The 24,096-nt window shown below is 36.6% G+C and overlaps 1 protein-coding gene across 2 annotated transcripts in view; it reads right to left on the bottom strand.

The window, feature by feature from the left end:
- Positions 1-23,791, bottom strand: part of LOC150074953 (CUGBP Elav-like family member 1) — an 824,767-nt gene extending 800,976 nt beyond the window's left edge. For both annotated transcript variants that reach the window (XM_090388957.1, XM_090388958.1), the window contains exon 1: positions 23,708-23,791. In XM_090388957.1, coding sequence (XP_090245083.1) covers positions 23,708-23,745 — 38 coding nt within the window. In that variant the 5' untranslated portion in view covers positions 23,746-23,791. The remainder of the gene's footprint in view (positions 1-23,707) is intronic.
- Positions 23,792-24,096: the final 305 nt, after the last annotated feature.

Below are 24,096 nucleotides of genomic sequence, written 5' to 3'. Positions count from 1 at the left end.
TTTACTTCAAGAATTTTAATTAAAGAAACAAAAAGTCAAGTCAAGAAAGAATATATAATAACCAAAATGAGAAAAAAAATCAGTCTTTCTCAAACTATTTTAACTTCAATCCCACTCGATATGAACAATTCTCAATCATGCATGCAAAATTATACATATATGAGAGAGGCTGCAAATCAAATATTGCTTATAAATTTAAGTGTCATTATTGTGGATTTATTGGATGGTTGTTTTCTACATCAGCATGTTCGGGAGGCAACTAGAGGGAGTAATACTCTTGATCTGATTATCAGTAGTGATTCTTCATACATTAAGAATCTGCAGATAAAGGAACCACTAGTGTGCTGAAGTGGGATTTACTCAAAGAGGTAACTACCATCAGGGGTAAAGGGAAGGGTTTTTGCTTTCATAAAGGCAATTACAATGGTCTGAAACAGTATTTAAATTCTATACAGTGGGACCAACTGATGATGTTACCAACAGCAAATTCAAAATGGGAAGCATTCAAAGAACTTATCTTTGAATTACTAGGCTTTACATACCAACTAAGAAATATTGTTCAAGGTTTAGACCTAAATGGATGTCAGATGAACTAATGAGACATGTGGCAGAGAGGAAAAATGCATGGGATACATATAAATTAATGGGTGACATGGAAGCCTATGATAGATATAAGCTGGTCTGTAACCAGTCTGTAACAAGTCACAAAGGCAGATTATGAGAAATCCTTGGCAAAGGATGGAAAGAAAAACAGAAAACAGTTCTTTACCTATATAAACTCTAAAAGGAAATTTTTCTAGGATCAAAATATGAAAAACTGAAATACAGCTCACCAGTCTTCTTTTAAAATTCACACTATTTTCTTAAAATGTCACACCACAAACTTATTCCGCTATTTACTATTGCTCTCTTTACATATAACTCACATATACATATTTGTGAGTACAACCGTTTTGAACAGGAGAATGCACGTTTAACTCTCTGCGATCAAATGCTCATACTTGCAATACATCAAAAGATGTAATTTGCATTGCAATCAGTGTGTTAATACAGTAATACAGTGTAATTTATTATAATAAATAATTTACTCTTTTCCCACTTTTCGGAATAAAAGTGCCTAGGGCTGAAAAACATTAATATCCGGCCCTGCCTATTATTCTCACTATCCAATTCTGCTAACATGGTAGCTTTACCAGACAAAAGCTCCTCCCATTCCAACATCTTCTCACCTACACCTTCAGAGATAGAGACATCAGAAGATTCTTTGCTTTGACTCAGTGACAATTTATCTCGAGATATACTTGGATTCTGAAATTCTAGCTTCTGCGAAGAATTCCAATTCTTCCTTAATCTATGTTTGAAATTTGCAGACTTAGTGGTCTCTGTAGCAACAGTGAGCTCAGACTTCTTAGCACCACTTTCAAGATTCCTAGAACCTGCAACCTCTTTTAATTCAACGCCACAGATTTTTTCACATGTGAGATCAACCCTGTGGGTATCCGACTCCATTTCATAAAGTTTTTTTTATTAATATGAGAGGACACTAATAATCGTATAGGTGGCACTAACAACCTTCTTCCTTCATTAACAATGGCTGTACAGGCCTTTACTATATAAATCTAAAATTTTTTAAAATTACATATCATTTCCACTAAGAAGATATTTTGTTCCTAACTCAGATGAAACTAATCAGCCAGATATACCCTTCCACCTATTTAGCATCAGTAGAGGCATATGATGCAAGAAAGCAAGCTTATGCAGCATCAGCCAAAAAAAAAAAAAAACCCACTTCCATTTCAGCCCTCCGTTCGTTCGAAATTCCTGTCCAGCTGAGCTTTAAATTTTTTTAGGCTATCAACTTCCACAACAAGGGACAGAAGTCTGTTCCACAAACCAACTACCCGCTGCCTAAAGGCAAATTTCCACACATCTATCCTACATCTGTCTTTCCTCAATCTGAATTTATGCCATCTCAGGTGATTATTCTGAGCAAGAGGAAGAATCCCATCGGCATTGAGCATGCTCAAACGATTCAAGCCTTTATACACCTCTATCAGATCACCCCGCCGAAGCCTAGTCTCCAGACACTGTAATTTGCAAAACATAAGCCTTTCTTCGTAAGAGCAACCTTTTGTTCCATTCACTAATCTTGTTGCCCTTCTCTGTACTCGTTCCAGCAGCTCTACATCCTTCTTAAAATGAGACCTCCAGACCTGTATACAGTACTCAAGGTGTGGCCTGACCATTGCCTTATACAAGGGAATAATCACCTCCTAATCTCTGCTAGAAAAATTCCTGTATATCATTGACAAGACCCCATGAGCTACTCTTGCAGCCCATCTGCACTGCTCAGAGAACTTCATATCTGCCTGCACAATTACCCCCAGGTCCTTTTCATTCTCTACCACTGTCAATGTAGTACTACAGAGCTGATATGTTGCTCTGGGGTTGTTGTTTCCCATATGTAGTACTTTACATTTGTCAATGTTAAATTTCATTTGCCACCTCTCAGCCCACTGCTCAACCTCTCCAGATCCTGTTGCAGCAGCATAGCGTCAGTAGTGTCCTTAACAACCCTGCCAACCTTTGTATTGTCTGCAAACTTGGATATTAAGCTTGATATACCATCATCAATATCATTTATAAATACAGAAAACAATAATGGACCCAACACTGAACCCTGGGGGACACCACAAATAACATTAGTCCATGATGAGCAGTGTCCATTGATTACCACTCTCTGTCTTCTCCCCCTCAACCATCCCTTTATGCATAGCAGCAATTTGCCTCCAATGACACACTGCTCCAATTTGTGCAGCAGTCTTAGATGTGCAAAAGTATCAAAAGCCTTTCTAAGATCCAAATATATAATATCAAAATTATTCCCTGCATTCAGTTCTTTTGTGACTGCATCATAGTATCCAATCAAATTGGTCAGGCAAGACTTTCCCTTAACAAAACCATGCTGTGTCTGAGCTATAACTGAAGTCTTGTCTAGATGATCCTCCAGTGCTTCTATAACGAGGGCCTCCATTAATTTTCCTGGAACAGAAGTTAAAGTCACAGGTCTATAATTACTTTTGTCAGCCTTTGATCCTCCTTTGTGACTTGGGGTTACATTTGCACATCTCCAGTCTATGGGTATCTCCCCTGAGTCCAAAGAAGCTCGCATAATTATGGCTAGGGGTTTGCTTACTTCCTTTGCAGCCTCCTTTAACATAACTGGATAGATCCCATCCGCCCCGGGTGCCTTTTTTTATGTTTATCCTCAACAATTTCTCCTCCGCTATACTCTCAGTTATTACAAGATTATCTAGCTTACTGCCAGAGTTGAATACACCTCTGGCATTCTCCTCGCTGAATAACTCCTCGTGTGAATGTCGATGCAAAATATTCATTTAGTTTGTTAGCTACCTGAGCAGGATCATCAACAGTTGAACCATCGATATCAAGTGGACCAATCTGATTCATCCCCTTCCTTCTAGAGTTTACATAAGTAAAGAACTCTTTGCTGTTTTTCTTTGCATCCTTTGCCAAAGATTTCTCATAATCTGCCTTCGCTTGCCTAACCTCCCTTGTAACTTGGTTACAGATCAGCTTATATCTATCATAGGCTTCTGTGTCACATGTTAATTTATATGTATCCCATGCATTTTTCTTTTCTGCCACGTCTAATTAGTTCATATGACATCCATTTAGGCCTAAACCTTGAACAATATTTCTTAGTTGGTATGTAAAGCCTAGTAGCTTCCAAGATAAGTTCTTTGAATGCTTCCCATTTTGAATTTGCTGTTGGTAACATCATCAGTTGGTCCTACTGTACAGAATTTAAATACTGTCTCAGACCATCGTAGTCACCTTTATGAAAGCAAAAATCCTTCCCTTTACCCCTGATGGTAGTTACCTCTTTGAGTAAATTCCACTTCAGCACATTGTGATCACTGCCACCTAAGTGGTTCCTTTATCTGCAGATTCTTAATGCACGAAGAATCACTACTGATAATCAGATCAAGAGTATTACTCTCTCTAGTTGCCTCCCGAACATGCTGATGTAGGAAACAATCATCCAATAAATCCACAAAAGCCTTGCTGGTGTGTGACTGACCAACACACAAATTCCAGTCAATATCTGGGAAATTAAATTCCCCATGATAAGACTCTCTAATTTAGAGGCCTACTGTATTTCCCTGTACAGTTCCTTATTATACTCATCAGAGTCATTAGGCCTATAGCACACTCCTACTCATAATTTTGATCTCACAATGCTTATGTCACACCAAACTGACTCGACACTGCACTGTCCAGCATGTCGACTGGCTTCACTGCCTTCGATTTTACGTGTTTCTTAACTAATAGCATAACCCATCCTCCCTTCCTATCCTGTCTATTTGAAGTACCCTTCATCCATACCTCGCAGATTTTAAAAAGTAGCTCTTCAAATTTTTAAGTACCAATTCTGCTCTGTTTTGTTAGTTCCAGCTGCCTGGAACTGACAGAACAGAGCAGAATTTAAGGCAGCTGGAACTGACAGAACAGACTTATAAATCTAACTTGAATATTACCTTCCCTTGATTAATAATAATAATATTATTATTATTATTAGCCATATAGTGCAAGGAAGTCTGAGGCTTTTGCTGGAACAAGAGTCAGAAATAGAAAAAGGGAATCACCAAGAAAGAGAAGAATGATGATATCCAGTTCAGGGCCCTGGGTGTGCCATGCCCATACTCACGAGATGTGAGCCCCTGGGGTTATATATATATTATATATATATCCACGTATCACAAAAGTATTTAAAGAAAGCACTTTAAAACCATATTTATAAACACTTTTAACAAGAGCACATATAATAGCAACTATCATAGCTAACCGCCACTGATAATTTAACAAAGCAGTTGACCCACGCAACTTCTCGGTATAGAATGTGGAAGAGGAGGTTGTAAATGTGTTACAAACACCACTAAATTATGGAATGTTAATCCTTTTAGCTCTTAATTCGTGCTTTCTACAGCAGCATCTCTATTGCTTGAAGGCCTCAGGTGCAAACAATGCATACCCAGGTCTCTCAAAATCCTTTTGTTATATGGAAATTTTATTCGTTCTACAGAAACTATTTTAATTGGACCACTCAAGGATTTTGAGAATCTATATAAGCTGAGACCTGAAATAATAGTTGATGTGCCAAGTTAAAGTGTAATACGTAGGAGTGCACAAACTGAAGTAAATATAGGTAGGTATTTTTCTTTCTGAAAGTAGTATTGCAGTTTAATAAATTTTGATTCTGTTGTGACAGAAAATTTAAATATCATATCTACGTAATGTTTCGTTATCTATTATGTCTGTGGCATACGTATCCCTTATTGAAAGAATTTTGTTTTCCTACTCTTAAAATATAAATTGATTCAAGTGTTAATTTTTTATATTGAATCAGTATCATGATCCGTTATATTACTCTTCAACTATGTTGCTATAATCTCGTTTGAATTAAAAATCTGAAATTGTCAATAAACAACGAATTAAATGAAGCAGCAATTAAAACAATGATATAATCATAATAGCAGCAATTATACCAAAGAAGAAAATGTTTCAAATATTGAGTATATGTACAATATTAATAATGATGGACTTAGATCAACATTTCCGAATGTTGAAACAATTCTGAAAATATTTCTCACAATGCCTGTGACAAATGCAAGTGGTGAATGGTCTTTTTCATCAAATCACATTAATGCTATGTGTGTTTATTTTAAGAGACGTTCAATGTTGGGTCATATTGACACAGAACTGATGAAACAAATTCAGTCTGAAGAAAATTATTGGCGAGATATTTTCAAAAGAATTATTGCTACTGTTCAGCTTTTGAATAAACCTGGTTTAGGATTTAGGGGTTGTAATGACAAAATTTATACGGAACATAGTGATAATTACTTAAGTTGCCTAGAATATTTGAGTAAATTTGATAATTTTTTAAGAAATCACAGAGATGTATGCTAATTGTGGACCCGGCAAAACCAATTACCTTTCACATAGAACCTGTGATAAATTTATAGAATTGATGGCAGAAAAAGTTGAAAAGGTGATGGTTTCTGAAATTTGAGAAGCAAAATATTTTTCTATTATTGTTGATTCAACCCTTGACATTAGCCACGTTGATCAATTAGTATTTATTATAAGATACACGTCACAAAATGGTATCATCAATTTTAAAAACATTAGGAGATTTATCAATTGATATTACAAACTGCAGAGGACAAAGTTATGACAATGCTTGAAATATGGCTCTCAGGAGTACAAGCCAGACTGAAGCAATATAGTTCTACTGCATTTTATGTACCATGTACTAGCCACTCTCTAAATTTAACTGGAACTAATGCAGCTAAATCTTGTTCTACTGCAACACATTATTTCTATTTTATACAAAATTTATATAATCTTTTTTCTGCTTCCCCAAGAAGATGGAATGTCATAAACCAATATTTAGGAAGAAATTCACTAACACTGAAAAATTTAAGCAATACAAGATGGTCTGCTAGGGCTGATGCTGTCTCAGCTCTTCGAAATGGTTATAAATTAATAAAAGAAGCCTTAACTAATTTATCAATAAGTGAACATGAAAGATCAGTAGCACATCTAGAATGTACTAAATTAATAAAAAAAAATTGTTCAGTATAAAACTGCATTATTTACTGTCCTCTGGGATAAAATATTAAATAGTTACAAGGTCCTGCAATAAATTTACTGCATGGTTCTGATCTTTTGAAATCATTACATGGAAATATTTTGCATATTAGAAATGATTTTAATATTATTCACGTGGTCGATTCGCTGACCACGTGATGACCCAACGAAACGAAAGATAATGAAGTAATTTTAGAAGGGAAAGAAATGTTTATTATCAATACATTCAATGTTGTTTGTGATAGATTAATTGCTGAAATAAATAGACGAACAAAAGTATACACCAATATTTTAGATACTTTGAAAATATTTATAAATCTTGATTTAGATGAACCCGAATTCAACACTAATAACAATAAATTAATAAGTATACATAAAAATTATACTGACTCGGAAAAGTTTAAAGATGAAATTATCCAATTGTTACTCTTTATTAAAGGAGAAAATATTGGCAACCATAATATAAATGGAATGTATAATATCATTAATAATGGACTAAGATCTACATTTCAAATGTTGAAACAATATTAAAAATATTTTTAATAACACAAGAGGGGAAGAGTCATTTTCTGTTCTCAAACAAATAAAAAGCTATGTGAGGAATAGTTTAATTCAAGATGAACTGAGCACCATCAGAACCGTAGCTCAGTTCTGACGGTGCAGGCAGCCCGGGTTCGATTCTGGTGGGGGGCCAAATTTATGGTGTTCACCTAGCATCATGATGTGAAATGAGGAGCTACTTGTGAAAGAGCAGGGGACGCTAGTCACAAAACGTGGCAATTTAAGTTGATTCGCTGACCACATGATGACCCACCAAAGCTGTGTGGCTGGTCATCATACCCTCAAGAGCTGTTGCAACACAGAGTTTAGTTCATATTTCATAGTAATACGTTTGTATTTAAAAAGATCGGTAAAAATAATTGGTTTTTTTTCTCTCTCTTTATATATGCAAGTTTTTTTTTTTTTTTTTACTCTGGTATCTTTAAATTTGCGCTGGTTTTTTGGAGATTGGTGATATAATGCATATAGTTGCTTTTTTTTTTTAATTATTGCCTGTATGCCATTATATTTTAGAACATTTTCTACACAGTGAAAGCCTCGATGAAATTTCAAAAGCTGCCAACATTTCATCTTCATAAAGTTTACATAATATCTTAATTGCCTCAATCCCCCCCCTCTACATTGCTACTGTCACTAGTTCTTTGAATATTGTGCAAAATGTCAGAATCACACAGATATTCAGCTACTGTGACCATGTAAACATAGACAGGAGAAATTTACTGGAAGGCTTGGATTACTGGAACACTTCTCCAAAAAACATACACCCGTTTGTCAGAGTAAACAGGAACCACAACACAGCTTGACCAGAGGCTATTATCCATGTCAGGAATCTTCTTAATCCTCTGACTAGCTATGAAAAGCATATTGACCAGCGTGACTTCTCAGTATGTGACTCCATAGTTTTACAGACACCACTAACATTGTGAAACAGTAATCCCTTTCACCCTTAATTCACGCTTTCTAATTACCTAAAGGCCAGAAGTGAGAACAATGCATACAAAGTTCTCTCCTAATCCATTCGTTAGATGGAAATTATTTTCACTCAACAGAAACTACTGTATTTTAAATGTAATTACCAAGAGCAATTTTAAAAAATTCAGCATAAAGAAGTTGGTTAAACAGAAGTCCGACTGTAAATAAATCAAAAATGAAGCAATTTTAAAATACATAACTGATCGATTGCGCCAATAAAATGCTGGGAATGGGGCCTCACTTGCCCCACCGTAGTTTTGGCTCTGGACACTCAATAATTGCATGCAGGATTTCATTTATAAAATAAATGATGATCAAAAAAAAAAAAAATAACAATGGGCTCTCACCAGCCCACTATAGCTCACAACTGGGATTACCTTTGTCAAATGTAGATATTCTGAGCAGTCTTTCTGAGTGTTTATGTTCACTCATCTTCAGACCATTTTTGGAGGGCCAGCCACATTTTCAAAACATTTCCTGATTAAAAATGGGGAAAGCTTATTCAGTGGGATGTCTGTCAAGGAGTGCAGAATTAGAAAGAGAGAAGCAGGGTTTTCAGTTCCCTCTTTTTTTTCTGCCTCTTTGCATTGGATGTAGTTATCATCCCTGGTCGATGGAACTGGATTAAGAGTTCCATAAATGTTTCTTTTGTTGATATCCATCGTAGCCCCTTTCAGCCCTCGGAGAGTGAGTTTCTTCTCCCAGGTTACCGACCCCGCCACATGGAGGCAGGAGTGGTGCCACCAGTGACCAAGCGGTTGTAGAAGTTAGTAGTTTATTAGTAACAAATATATATACTAAATAAAGAAAAAGGTTGTTTTCCTTTCTGTGTTCTTACTTAATACTTTAAGCACAGAACCACTTGAAGTGAATAAACGAGAAAAAGACACTAGAAAACAAAACTTTTTCTTTGGAAAGAGCACTCTATATATCACTGAAAAAAATCGCTTAGCACTTGGGGCCATTTCCATGTGTGTATTCCGAGTGGTGTTTTTCTCTTAAATATTAGAAAAGGTGACAGTTTTGTTCTGTCGGAACAACACAACTGCAAATCTAGTTTTTTCATGCCCTGGTTTTTATACAAATTTACTTTTCACCTTTACAGTTCACTGTTTTATTTGATGGAACGTCAAAGGTTATTGGTGTTTTGTCCATATTAGCAATCTGTCCTATTTCAATAATTTTCTTCTGTCTGCACTTGATGACATATTTGAGAAAAGAATTTTTTCTTCTTATTCAGGGGGGGGGGAGAGAAAATTTTTGAGCCAACTTTGTTCGAGTCCTCATGGAAGGCCTGTTTTTCTTCATAAAACGGTAGCACCAAGATGGCCCACCTTTGAAGTGGTTTGGTTTGGTTTGGTTTGGTTTTTTTTTAGGAGCATTAGCAACTAAGGCCATATTGCTCCAGGATATGCGGTGGTCATTCCTTGACCTTTCCGCATCCTCCGTATTTGGTGGTGACGGGCTCGAACCCCCGGTCTAATCAAGAAGCGTGTGCTACGCACTGCTGCTGCTCCTTCCCACCTGGCTACGGAGGCGCCCCCCCACCTTTGAAGTCTAAGATATCATGTCTTAAAGCAAATTTCTGGGCTTCTATTTGTATCATCTTAGTAGATATTGCTATTCCATTTTTATGGTGGTTTAAAACCCAATCCAAAATAACGGCTTCTACTGCGGCCACTGTGCCTCGTAAACATCTTTTCACCTTGTTTATTGAAATTAAAATATCTTTTTGTTAACGTCAAATTCTAATCATTTTTTTGCTTGGTGGGGGCCCAAAATGATGTGAAGCTGCTCTGTTGCCATGTATCTCAGCGTAAGCTACTACAAGCAACTTATAGCCCACGGTATAAGAAATCCTCTTGTTCTTATTAACTTGGCCATTATCTACAAATAAAAAAATAAGGTTTCCGCTTTCTTCAAAATAACATTACAATGCAAAACACCTAAATATAACAATTACTACTACGGTATTTACATTACCGTGTAATGTAAATACCGTAGTACTGTAAGTGTGTTGAAACCTGGGATCACGTACTGTATGATTGCATTATTTATGAGCAATACTGACAAAATTTAAGAAATATCATTGTCGAATTAGGTCCTGGAAATGAAAAATTATACCTTGCAAATAGAAGGCATTTTAATGCCCTGCAAGATTGGTATTTAATAAGCAGAGACAGATGTCTTTCCTTGTAATGTCAACTTCTGGTCTTGCTGAGCAGTAAAAAGAGAAGGAAAAAAATTTTTTTTTTTTTTTGTTTATTTATTTATTTATTATTATTTTTTTTGCTGGCCTGTAGTTTCATGGTAACTGTAAGTGGGATATTATATATCTCCAGTTTGGATTTATATTCCAGGGGATATGACTTTTTTATTATTTTTTTAATTTTTAAATATTATTTATTTATTTATTTTGTTTTTTATTTATTATTCATTTATTTTGTTTTTTATTATTTTTTATTTATTATTTTATTTAAAATTTTTTTTGCTGGCTCTCAATTGCAATCTGCATGCTGGCTAATATGTGCACATTGCAATTGATGAGTGGGATTGCTGGCATCTGACTTTTTTCTTTCCTCAGATGCAGGAAATTTTTTTTTTTTGTTGGCTCTTAGGTGTGGGCGACCTGGCAGCAGGATTTTGTGGGCACCTGCTGGTTTTGCACAACCATTGGTGGCTGCAGGATTTTCTGGTGCTATGTTAGCACTGACATAGTAGTAGATCCAGGTTCAGCTCCTTGTGCTAAGGCAAGCATCGAGTGGTATTTGCCCATGCTGGTGGCTGCCACCTGAGAGGGTGCCTCCGTAGCCAGGTGGGAAGGAGCAGCAGTGCATAGCACATGCTTCTTGATCAGACCAGGGTTCGAGCCCGTGACCACCAAATACAGAGGATGCGGAAAGGTCAGGGAATGACCACCGCATATCCCCGGAGCAATATGGCCTTAGTTGTTAATGCTCCTAAAAACCAAATAACAACAACAGCCTACCTGATAGCAGAGAAGCCTGGTAAATACACATTTACACTTCAGGCCGATGTGATTAAGAGGGTTTTTTCCCCTTGTCTACATGACAATTGGTGGAGACGAATAGTCCTGGTGCCACTGTGAGAGAGGTATACATATACGGTATTTACATTGTTAACAGAACGAAAATCAAAACACGCAAATAGCAACATAACTATTTCACAATACAGTAACATGTACAGAAGATACGTAACCCACTTATGCTACTTTTATGAGTCCATGACATTCACCTTATACAGCCACTCCCCGATTAACGTAAGGGTTGCATTCCGCAGAACACTATGGAATGCAACCACAGTAAGTCGGAATTTCCCTAAATAAGCATTTAGGGAAATTCCACACACACAACTATGCGTGCTGAATTTGATAGAAACAAAAAAGAAATGTTCGACGAACGTGTAAATAGAATTATTCAATTTTTTTTATCACATGAGCAGGAAAAATTACAAAAGTGCACAAAATTACAAAAATTTTAAAATTATAAAATTACAAAAAGAGAGAGGAGACCGGCATAACATCAGCAAGTTTTGCCTTTCAAGCATCGTTGCCAGAATTAACTCTCCAGCTGATAAGCATGCCGCTGCTGAAGTTGGGGACTGTGGAGATTTAGAAGGGGTTTTTTCCAACATATCACAAAATTTCTCTGCAGCTGCAGAATCGGTACTGGCGACTTCACCGCATACTTTAATGTTTTGAAAACCAGCGTGATGCTTGAACCTATTAAACCACCCATTGCTTGCCACAAACTTGGCTTGGGGTTTGTTGTACTTATCGTTATCTTCATAAATACTTCTTGCTTGAATGGCCGTTAGATTCAGGGGCACTTGCTTCTGAATTTGATTTTCTATCCATGTTATTAATAGATTTTCCATCTTTGATATAGCACCTGAACGCTGTTTTGTGATCACTGTTTGGGTAGACTGGCGCCGGTGTGAAATACGTTGCTCTTTTATACGCGCAATGTCTCTTAAAATAGTATTCACTGTTGACATAGCGAGACCTAATTCCGTGAAATAGATGACAAACTTTGCCCTGCTTCATACTTCTTAATTAATCATATTCATTTCTAAATCAATTTTGTTTTGTTTCCTAGCACTGCCAGCACTTGCACTTTCTGTTGGTTGCTTTCCCTTCATCATTGTAATAAGTAAATAGGAATGAAAAGAAGATTCTGAAAATTTGTTTATATGATTGAAGATTTCAGTGATGAGGGAACACACTTCACCATAATAACATAAAAACACACAATTCCAGTTATCGGGATTATTGCAAATGCAATAAGATTGAGTTTACTACCAGTTTACAATTAGATACACTAACAGAAAAGCCCAATAAACCTGAAAGTGCAAATTGTTTTTATTGTTTTATGGTAGTGACCTCCAGAAATGTGTTTTAGAAAAATATCACAAAGACATTCAAAACCGAGTCTTATAACGAAACATATGGATGACGATGAAAGTGTAGTGCAATTTCTATTATAAAAATGACCGTTTGTTATACAGTAATACCCCGAAGTTACGCGATAGGTGGGTCCGAAAAATCGCGTAAGTCGAATTCGCGTAAGTCGGGGTACAACTTTGCATATAAATACATATAAATTTTGCTTAATTGGGACCAAGGACTAACAAAAACACTAGTTTAGAAGAAAAATATTAATAAAATTGCAGTTATTTATACATATTAATACAAAATATGTATTAAAAAAAACAAATGACTTACGTAAAAAAGTTATTTCGATGTCGATGGCTTCATAAAATCTAACAAATTCGTCTGACGACACAGCGCGTTCTTTTTTTCACGCAGAATTTCTTCGTAGCAAGCTAATAATTTTTTTTTATTCCTTGCTTTGTAGCTATAACGCATTCTTCGTTGGAGGCTATGTTTTCTAAAATTTTTAAGCCCTTTACAATTGAGCCCTTTTCAATTTTCAACTGTCAAGTTTGCAATTGTCATGTGTTTTTCGCCGTTGCTTCATTTAGGCCTGTAGCACATGCAATATCACATGGTCTTTCATTTCGCTCAAAGCGTTTCACAATTTCATATTTTTTCTCCATCGACAGAGGTGGACTGGCCATAAGCCTTACCGGGGAAACCCCGGTGGGCCAGTGTGATTTTGGCCATAAACCATAGTATGAGGCCACTATAAATTTTCCCGGGTAAGAATCTTTAACCCAGACCGCCTCTGTTTATTGCTTTATAATTGCTTTTCTTTTTCTCTCTGATTCTGCAGTGTCTTCACCAGGACGCTTCCTTTTCACACCTTTTAATTAAGTATTTTACTCATTTTTAGGGAATAAAGCACAATTACAAAACGAGGAGGCACGCTGGATATGCATAAACAAAGCTGCGCGCATGTAGCAACTGAATAAACAACACCATAAAGGCAGAGATACACTATTAACACCTCACATTTCTAGGGGTTACTACCATAAAACAATAAAAATCCAGTTGCGTTTCTGCTAGTGAAATCTGTTATAAACTGGTAGTAAACTCGATCTAATTGCATTTGCGATTATACCGATAGCTGGAATTGTGTTGGTTTTTACGTTATTATGGTGAAATGTGTTTCCCCTTCACTGATATAAAAAACATAAAAGCAACAAAGTTGAATTTTGTTCATCTTTCGCTCTCATTCTCCGCCGTCGCACCGTATATGGATAACATATGAAAAACGACCTTGAAGATAGTGGGCGGCAGCGTTGCCAAACGAGAACCGCGTAACTCCGAGTTCGCGTAAGTCGGGGTAGCGTAAGTCGGGGTATTACTGTATAGCGAAAATTTAAACTTCTGAGGTCTGACAACTGATATTTCTGCTTGATATAAATATCATGGGATATCCATAAAAATCAAGCACAGCATCAAATAACCTAACATTATCTGCAGTAAGGTCTGTTCTACATAATAAAGACCTGCCCAAAGATAATGGGTCAAAGGAAGCAGTGATGAATATAACAATTCACAAAAATGGCAATTCATAAACACATGTCAAAAAATGGCTGAAATATTGGGAGTAAATGCATTACATCAAATGGAGACTATTTTGAAGAAAAGTACCATAAAAATATAGGTGATTAATAAAGGTATGTTATGAAAAAAATTTATGATCATTCTTTACTGAACAGCCCTCATTAGAATTAGCATTAGTAGAGGCATATGATGCAAGAAAGCAAGCTTATTCACCATTAGCCAAAAAAAAAAAAAAAAAAACACAACCACTACTCCCATTTCACCCCTCCGTTCGTTCAAAATACCTGTCCAGCTAAGCCTTAAATTTGTTTAGGCTATCAACTTCAACAACAAGTGATGGAAGTCTGTTCCACAAACCAACTACCCGCTGGCTAAAGGCAAATTTCCACACGTCTATCCTACATCGCTCTTTCCTCAATTTGAATTTATGCCCTCTCAGGTGATTATTCTGAGCAAGAGGAAGAATCCCATTGGCATTGAGCATGCTCAAGCCATTCAAAGCCTTATACACCTCTATCAGATCACCTCGCCAATGCCTAGTCTCCAGACTCTGTAATTTGCAAAACTTAAGCCTTTCTTCGTAAGAGCAACCCTTTGTTCCATTCACTAATTTTGTTACCCTTTTCTGTACTCGTTCCAGCAGCTCTACATCCTTCTTGAAATGAGGCCTCCAGACCTGTATACAGTACTCAAGGTGTGGCCTGACCAATGCCTTATACAAGGGAATAATCACATCACTATCCTGCTAGAAAAATTCCTGTATATCACTGACAAGACACCATGAGGTACTCTTGCAGCTCGTCTGCACTGCTCAGAGAACTTCATATCTGTATGCACAATTACCCCCAGGTCCTTTTCATTCTCTACCACTGTCAGCGTAGTACCACAGAGTTGATACGTTGATCTGTGGTTACTGCTTACCATATGTAGTACTTTACATTTGTCAATGTTAAACTTCATTTGCCACCTCTCAGCCCATCTGCTCAACCTTTCCAGATCCTGTTGCAGCAGCATAGCATCAGTAGTGTCTTTAACAACCTGCCAACCTTTGTATCGTCTGCAAACTTGGACATTAAGCTTGATATACCATCATCAATATCATTTATAAATACAGAAAACAAAAATGGACCCAACACTGAACCCTGAGGAACTCCACTAATAACATTAGTCCACGTTGAGCAGTGTCCATTGATTACCACTCTCTGTCTTCTGCCACTCAACCATCCCTTTTTCCATAGCAGCAATTTGCCTCCAATGCCACACTGCTCCAATTTGTGCAGCAGTCTTCCATGTGCAACAGTATCAAAAGGCTTTCTAAGATCCAAATATATAATATCAAAGTTATTCCCTGTATCCAGTTCTTTTGTGACTACATCATAGTATCCAATCAAATTGGTCAAGCAAGACATGCCCTTAACAAAACCATGCTGAGTCTGTGCTATAACTGAATTCTTGTCTAGATGATCCTGCAGTGCTTCTTTAACCAGTGCCTCCATTAATTTTCCTGGAACCGAATTTAAACTAACAGGTCTATAATTACTTGTGTCAGCCTTTGATCCTCCTTTGTGAATTGGGGTTAAATTTGCACATCTCCAGTCTATGGGTACCTCCCCTGAGTCCAAAAAAGCTCTCATAATTATGGCTAGGGGTTTGCTTACTTCCTTTGCTGCCTCCTTTAATATAACTGGATAGATTCCATTCACCCCGGGTGCTTTTTTTATGTTTATGCTCAACAATTTCTCCTCCACTTTCCTCTCGGTTATTACAAAATCATCTAGCTCACTGCCAATGTTTACTTCACCTACAACATTCCCCTTCCTGAATAACTCCTCATGTGTGAATGTAGATGCAGAATACTTGTTTAGATTGTTAGCCACCTAAGCAGGATCCTCAACTGTTGAACCATCAACATCCAGTGGACCAATCTCATTCATCCCTTTCCTTCTTCAGTTTAAATAGGTAAAGCTGGATACCATCATTCTTCACTTCTTGGTGATTCCCTTCTACTTTCTCTCTCTCTCTCTCTCTGGGTAACTTGGAAATTTTTTTTTTTAGCTGGTGCATCATAAGCCTCAGGCTTCCTTGCACTATATGGCTAGTAATAATAATAATAAAAAGAACTCTTTTTTGTTTTTCTTTGCATTCTTTGCCAAGGATTTCTCATAATCTGCCTTTGCCTGCCTAATCTCCTTTGTGACTTGGTTACAGACCAACTTATATCTATCATAGGCCTCCATGTCACCCATTAATTTGTATGTATCCCATGCATTTTTCTTCTCTGCCATATGTCTCATTAGTTCATCTGACAAACATTTAGGCCTGAACCTTGAACAATATTTCTTGGTTGGTATGTAAAGCCTGGTAGCTTCCAAGATTAGTTCCTTGAATGCTTCCCATTTTGAATTTGCTGTTGGTAACATCATCAGTTGGTCCAGCTGTATAGAATTTAAATACTGTCTCAGACCATCATAGTCGCCTTTACGAAAGCAAAAACCCTTCCCTTTACCTCTGATGGTAGTTACCTCCTTGAGTAAATCCCACTTCAGCACACTGTGATCACTTCCATCTAGTGGTTCCTTTATCTGCAGATTCTTAATGCATGAAGAATCACTACTGATAATCAGATCAAGAGTATTACTCCCTCTAGTTGCCTCCCGAACAAGCTGGTGTAGAAAACAATCATCCAATAAATCCACAAAAGCCTTGCTAGTGTGTGAGTGACCAACCCACAAATTCCAGTCAATATCTGGGAAATTAAAATCCCCCATTATAAGACTCTCTGATTTACTGGCCCATTCTATTTCCCTGTACAGTATCTTATTATATTCATCAGAGTCATTAGGCCTATAGCACACTCCTACTCTCAATTTTGATTTACCTATGCTTCATCATCATCAGCCATTTTCAATCCACTGCAGGATGAAGGCCTCTCCAGCAACTCTCCAGTTCCTTCTGTTTTGAGCACTGGCCATCCATTTACTACCCACAAACTCATGAATTTCATCTATCCATCTCCGCCTTTGTCTTCCAGGTTTTCTTCTAGCTCCTCTTGGATACCATTCTGTTATTTTCTTAGTCCATCTGTCATGTCTTCGAGCTATGTGTCCTGCCCAAGACCATTTTAGTTCTTTAGTTTTGATAAGGATGTCCTTTACTTGAGTTTGTTGCCTAATCCATGTGTTTCTCTTCTTATCTAACAGTCTGATTCCCAATATGATTCGTTCCATTCTTCGCTGTGTAGTTCTCAGCTTCTCTTCCATTCTTTTGGTGAGTGCCCAAGTTTCACTTCCGTAAGTCATGGTGGGGAGTATACATTGATTCATTATTTTACGTTTCAGACAAACTGGGATATTGCTCTTCAGTATGTGACTACATTTCCTGAATGCTATCCATCCAAAATTTATTCTTCTCTTGACTTCCAACCATTTATCATTATTACAGCTAATGACTTGTCCCAGATAAGTATATGACTCCACCTTTTCAATTACTGCTCCTTCAATCATTATTTCCCTTTCTGTGGCATACTTGTTCATCATTACTTTTGTTTTAGCCATATTCATCTTTAGTCCAAAATCCTTACTAGCTGTGCATAACTGATTAAGATTTTCCTCTAATTCGTTGGGATCGTGGCTAATGACCACAATGTCATCTGCAAATCGTAAATGGTTTAGGTACTCTCCGTTCACATTGACTCCTTTCTTCTGAAAGCTTCCTCAAGGGCAGCAGTAAACAGCTTCGGAGATATTGTGTCACCTTGTCGAACTCCTTTCTCAATTTTAAATTTCCTACTGTCTTTGTCTAGTCTAATAAAGGAGGTAGCACTCTCATATATTTTCTTCAAAATCATAATATATGGGGTATCAATGCCTTGTCTTTCCAGTGCCCCAAACATTGCCTTATGCTGTATGGAGTCAAATGCCTTTTCATAATCCACAAATGCCAGGCATAATGGTGTTTTATATTCATTTGCTTTCTCCATTAGCTGTGATATTACATGAAGGTGATCCATAGTTGAGAATCCTGTCCTAAAGCCAGCTTGCTCTTTCGGTTGATTCCCATCAAGTATTCTTTCTAATCTGTTAGTAATGACCCTTGTGAACAACTTGTAGATGTGGGATAACAAGCTAATTGGTCTATAATTTCCAATTTCTGATTTATCTCCTTTCTTATGCAGCAAAACTATGATTGCATTATTCCACTGCTTGGGTGTCACACCTTTTCTAATGCACTTTGTGAAGAGCCTTGCCAGTTTTTGTGTTATGTCTCTTCCTCCCAATTTTAACAACTCTACAGTAACTTCATCTTCCCCCGGGGATTTCTGATTCTTCATTTTCTTCAATGCATGTTCTACCTCATCAGGAAGAATATTGGGTATGTCGTATGTGTTGCTACTTTGCAATCCATCTTCCCCACTGCTGGTATCATTCCCCTGCTCCTTGTATAATTCTCTATAGTAGTCTTCTGCAATTTGAATTATGCCTTCTCTGCTGTTTATAAGTACACCATCGCTATTCTTCAGTTTCAGTATCATTTGTCTTTCTGTATTACTGCTCATGGCTGCTGATTTAATTCCTTTGTTTTCCCTTAATGCTTGTTCTACTTTTCTTGTGTTAAATCTTCTTATGTCCTCTCTGAGTCTCTTTCTAATGGCTTTGCATAACTCAGTTTACTCAATTTTCTCCCTGTCAGTGTTTTTCTTGCTTTTCATTTGTCGTCTTCGGTCCATCATGACAAGTGTTTCTTGACTAATTTTTTCTTCTTTGGATTTCTTTTTCCCTATAGGTTTCTTGGGCTTTATCACTTTCAAAAAGTTGTAATATTCCTCGTCGATATCTTGGTCCTCAGCAGTCTGCAGAAGCTCATACTTGTTCTTAAGTTCCAGTACATACTGCTTTTTCTCCTCTTCTGTTATCTCAAAGACCTTTGTATTATTTACTGGAGTCAGTTTTTTTTTACTTTCCTTTCCTACATCTATATCAAGTGTTCATCTTACCATTCTGTGATCACTTCCAACATTTACCTTATTCAGGACGGTAACATCAGTCACAATATATCTTCTGTTAGTGAGGATGAAGTTGATTTCATTAGTAGTTAATCCATTTGGACTCTTCCATGTCCACTTTCTGTTCACCCTTTTCTTGAAAAAAGTGTTCATTATTGACAATCCTTGAGATTCTGAAAATTCCACAAGTCTTTCACCTCTTTCATTTCTTTCACCAATTCCAAAATTTCCTATTGTTCCCCTTTCTGAGCTGTTTTGTCTTTTTCCAACCTTAGCATTGAAGTCTCCCATAATAATAGTGTAGTGGGTTTTATGCTCATCTAGAAGACTCTCAATTTCGGTATACATTTCTTCAATCTCTTCATTATCATGGCTCGATGTTGGTGCATAAATCATTATAATCTTTAGCTTGTATCTCTTAGAAATCTTGAGTATTAGTCTTGACACCCTTGGTGATGTACTTTTGAATTCCAAAATGTTGTTTTTAAAATCTTTATGGACCAGAAACCCAACTCCACCTTCACTCCTTTCACTGTTTCCATTGGTGTACAGCAGATTTCCACTTGATAAACTTATAAGTGATTCATTTCTTCTTCTTGTTTAAGCCAAACCGATGATATTCCAATTCACATTTTCCAATTCCTTTTCCAGCTCTAATATCCTGTCTTCACCAATGAGTGTTCTTACATTATAACAGGTCAAGTTCAGTTTCCGTGCATGGCAGCCTGGTCGTACCCAGAGATTCTTAGCACCCTCTGCTTCCACTCTGATCCTCTGGCTGCCGTAAGAGGGAGAGTGAAAGCTGCTGGGGACTGAGGGCCATTTGTTTCGTTGTGCTTTCATGTGCTGGAGGGTTTGGTCTTTTCCTCATCACGCTGACCAGGCGTCTTGAAGAGAACCACTCTACACGTTCGTTGCCACCTAAGTGACGTAACAGGGCTTACCATCGAGAAGGTGTGCGTGAGTGGATTTTAGGGAGGCAGGCCAACCGGACTTCGCCTAAATCTTCTGTAATAGAGAGATATTGGATCCATCAGTGTTTTAGGCTGAGTGTCTGATAACACACAGGATACTTGTTCCCCTTTAAGCCCCTTGCTTATGTCACACCAAACTGACTCGACACTGCACTGTCCATCGATGTCGACTGGCTTCACTTCCTTGGATTTTATGTGTTTCTTAACTAATAGCATAACCTGTCTATCCTTTCTGTAGACGTTGTACTCCCCAAATTCCAGTTCTGCATTCCTTATATCTGTGTGACACCACGTCTCTGATATCCCAACAATATCTGCCTTTGATGTTTTGAGCAATACCCCAAATTCATCAAATTTATTTACTAAACTCCTAGCATTGGTGTATGTGCAAGTATACATGCACCTGTCTCATATAATGCATCTCAGTTAATTAAGCAAAAATGTTCAATAACTTAGTTTGATTCTAATTTATCTAAAGAGCAAACAGAATTCTCTGGTTCTAGGTTACAATAATGGAAGTTACTTAAGCTGGAATTAAAATTACAGTATATCAAAAACATCACAGTGTTTTCAAAATATTTCATTGTGGAAGACGCTATGTGTTTCCATAAAGATATTGGTGGTCTGAATGAACTGGGTATTAACAATCGTAATGAATGAGCATATATTTATTGATGCCCCAAAATTAAATTTAAACACAGTTTTGCTGCACAATTTTCCAAGCTGCACAATGGAAATGCATTCCGATCAGTTCCTCTACTTTATGTTGTTTGCCTGAAAGAAATGTGCGAGAGTACATCTGAGATCCTGAGTGCGCTTTGCTTTGAATGTCTGGGATGACCTTAAGGTAATGGATTACTCACTGGCTTACAGGGAGGTTTTGCAAAATAATCTTGACTACTTTGTTTGTGGAACTGGAATATTTTTAACAGAGAGAAGTTTTATAAAATGCATCCCACTGGTTGAACCCAAAAGGCTCTTTTAACTTTGCACATAAAGCTTGGATTAATGAAGAATTTTGTTACGGTTCTGGATAAAGAAGAAAGTGGATTCTGCTACCATAGGGAAGTGTTTCCAAATTTAACAGATAAAAGAAGTTGAAATAAGGAATTTGAATTTTCACTGGGCATCAAATAAAGAAACTCCTCAAAGATCTGAAATGAAGCTAGAAACTCCTCAAAGATATTTGAAATGAAGCTAGAAAATAAACTCCTGGCTTTATGGCTATGAAGGGCAGCTGCAATCTTTTGCAATAAAGATTACCTCTCTCTCTCATTTTGTGCATTTCTTCAAATCAGAAAGGAAGATAATTATGTATCTCTAGTGTTAATATTTCTGCAATGTTACAAATATGTGGGCTGCCAAATGTCTTTGAAAACTCATTCATATCTCAGTGTTAGTTTTTTTCCCTCAAAATTTGCAAGATAAGTGATGAACAAGGGGAACTGTTCCATTAGAATATATCCATAATATCCATTATCCCCAAAGTCTCTGGGGATAATGCCATGATGGCTTTTTACTAGCTTCTCAAAAAGAAAAGCAAAATGAACTATAACAACTACTCAGTAAGTGACAAAAAATTTAAGGAAACAGAATGTATGTAGTACATTACATGTGTGATCAAAATATTTTAAAATGAAAAACTCATATTTAAGATGGCATATGTATATTGTATGATATTTGACATTGATTATCCATTAAGTTACTAAAATTTCAATGGAGACTTCAGAGAAACAATTTTGATATTTTTGGAATCAGCAGGTCAATTTCCTTTAGAATCTGCAACTTTTGCTCGGAAAATATGTTTTTTTTTTTTTTTTTTTTTTTTTTTTTTTTGCTGGCCAGTGTAATTAGCTTTTTGAACATTTACACGAAGAAAACGCTATACATTAAAATATCCAAGGCAAAGTACTCATTTCAGAACTGACAAGGCAGTCACTATTGGGCATTCTGAGTTATTTTCTCAAATGGATATTTCAGAATTATTTCTGAAAATAATTAGAATCAAAGATAACACATCAATTCCAGTTTTACAATTTATTTAGTAAAATATCTTCTGAATATCTTATTTTATAATTTATCTTTAAAATATTTCAGTTGAATTTATATGATCTGCTTTTCCTTAAAATAAAAAAAAAAAAAGATTGAGGGCCCAACATAAAATTTCCTGGACCCACTTTGTAAATACCATCTACTTCTGCACAAAACTCAGAAGAAATGTTTTTACAGTTAAGCATACTAAATAATCAGTACAAAAAGACACTGTGATCACTAATGGTGCTTGGCATTCTGGGCCAGATTATCTTGCAAACAGATACAAAACTAGTCATGCTACTGATACCAATCAAATTAAAGCCATCAGCAATTTCAGGTGATGGTCAATGACAAGCTGCTTATGTAGTATGAAATGCAAGGTCTATGAGACTGGAAGTCAAATGATAACTGAAAGTATTTGAATAATGAAAATGTGGTCTGTCAGAAACCTAGGTTTTTTAACTAATGTACTGCCAGTCTTTGTAATGACAAACCATGTAATGTCAACATATGTAATGCTTGTACAGGATTCAGCAATGTCACACTATAAATTTTTTTTGAAATGGAGAAATTAAAGAATGTTTACGATTCAGTTTTTATTTTTATTCTGAATGGCTTATTCAAAGCCTAGGCCTCTGCTCAAAATTTCATGAATTATTATTATTATTAGCTATATGGTGCAAGGAAGCCTGAGGCTTATGCTGTACCAGCCAAAAAAAAAAAAAAAAAAATTCCAGAGTTACTCAGAGAGAGAGACAAAAGTAGAAAGGAATCACCAAGAAAGAGAAGAATGATGCTATCCAACTCAGGACCCTAGGTGTGCCAAGCCCATACTCACCAGATGTGAGCCCCTGGGGTAAATAGAAATGATGTGTTATTTCTGCTAAAAGTAGGTTTATTTTACACAATTAACAATTAAATTTATCATTACCAAGGTTCAGTGCTATATTTAGGTGGTCTGGACACTGGCACATATTTCAGTGGCTTAAAAATAAAGTCGCAGAGACTCTATAAACAATCTGAATTTTCCAGGACACCCTTGATCTTAGGCCCTTGGAACAACTGCGGCACTGAACCTCGCTAAGTCTGGCTTTGCTAAGATTAAGCGCAGAAGCTTAAATTTTGAGAGGTAAAGGAAGTGCCAAAAAAAAAAAAAAAAATGTTCAGAAACTGAGGTAACATCCGTCAGCTGGCTGACGGCGGTTTGATCCCAACTCCCCACTCAACGTTTGTTAACTTATGTTGTTAATAAATTTGTTCATTTCTTGTGACAAAAAAGAATTTTACGTTTCACAAACGTGTGTTATTGACGGATTTCGAATCAAATCACCTATCTGTATAAAAATTTCATCAATGACCGCAATAATTACTGAAGTATAACGAAAAAATTACTCGATGCACCTCGATCACTATATTATACGCGCACGTAATATCTGCATAATATATATATTCATTCACACACACACGCTGTAAATACAATATAATAATTTTTACCTAAGCCACCACGAAACACCGAAAATCACACCATTCATACGATGCACGACAGCAAACAAAATGGCGAGCTATTTTCATTTACAGAGAGCGCTACTGGCAAATCATATGTTTCAGGCGGCAGCTTTGTGACTATTTGAAATTTCTTTCGGTACAACCAAAGCAGCGTTGCCATTTGAGATTTGGAAATCGCGCTGGATGATCTTCAAAACGAAGTTAAAATTACAATTTATGGCTCTAAAGAAAGCGCTAAAAGAAATTTTTCTGTCATTTTCTTAAAAAAGTTTTATTACATACATGTTAAAAGAGATGTCTTTAATTAAATTAAAAATAAAATTATAAAAGAAGCGTAGTAATGCAAAACGCAGTTTAACTCCTGTTTAAATTACGTA

Source organism: Mastigoproctus giganteus, chromosome 14 (genome assembly GCF_048544385.1).
Source record: "Mastigoproctus giganteus isolate SK-2022 chromosome 14, ASM4854438v1, whole genome shotgun sequence".
Lineage (NCBI taxonomy): Eukaryota > Metazoa > Arthropoda > Arachnida > Uropygi > Thelyphonidae > Mastigoproctus > Mastigoproctus giganteus.
The sequence above is the reverse complement of the archived record's forward strand: the minus strand, read 5'-3'. Positions and strand labels throughout refer to the sequence as shown.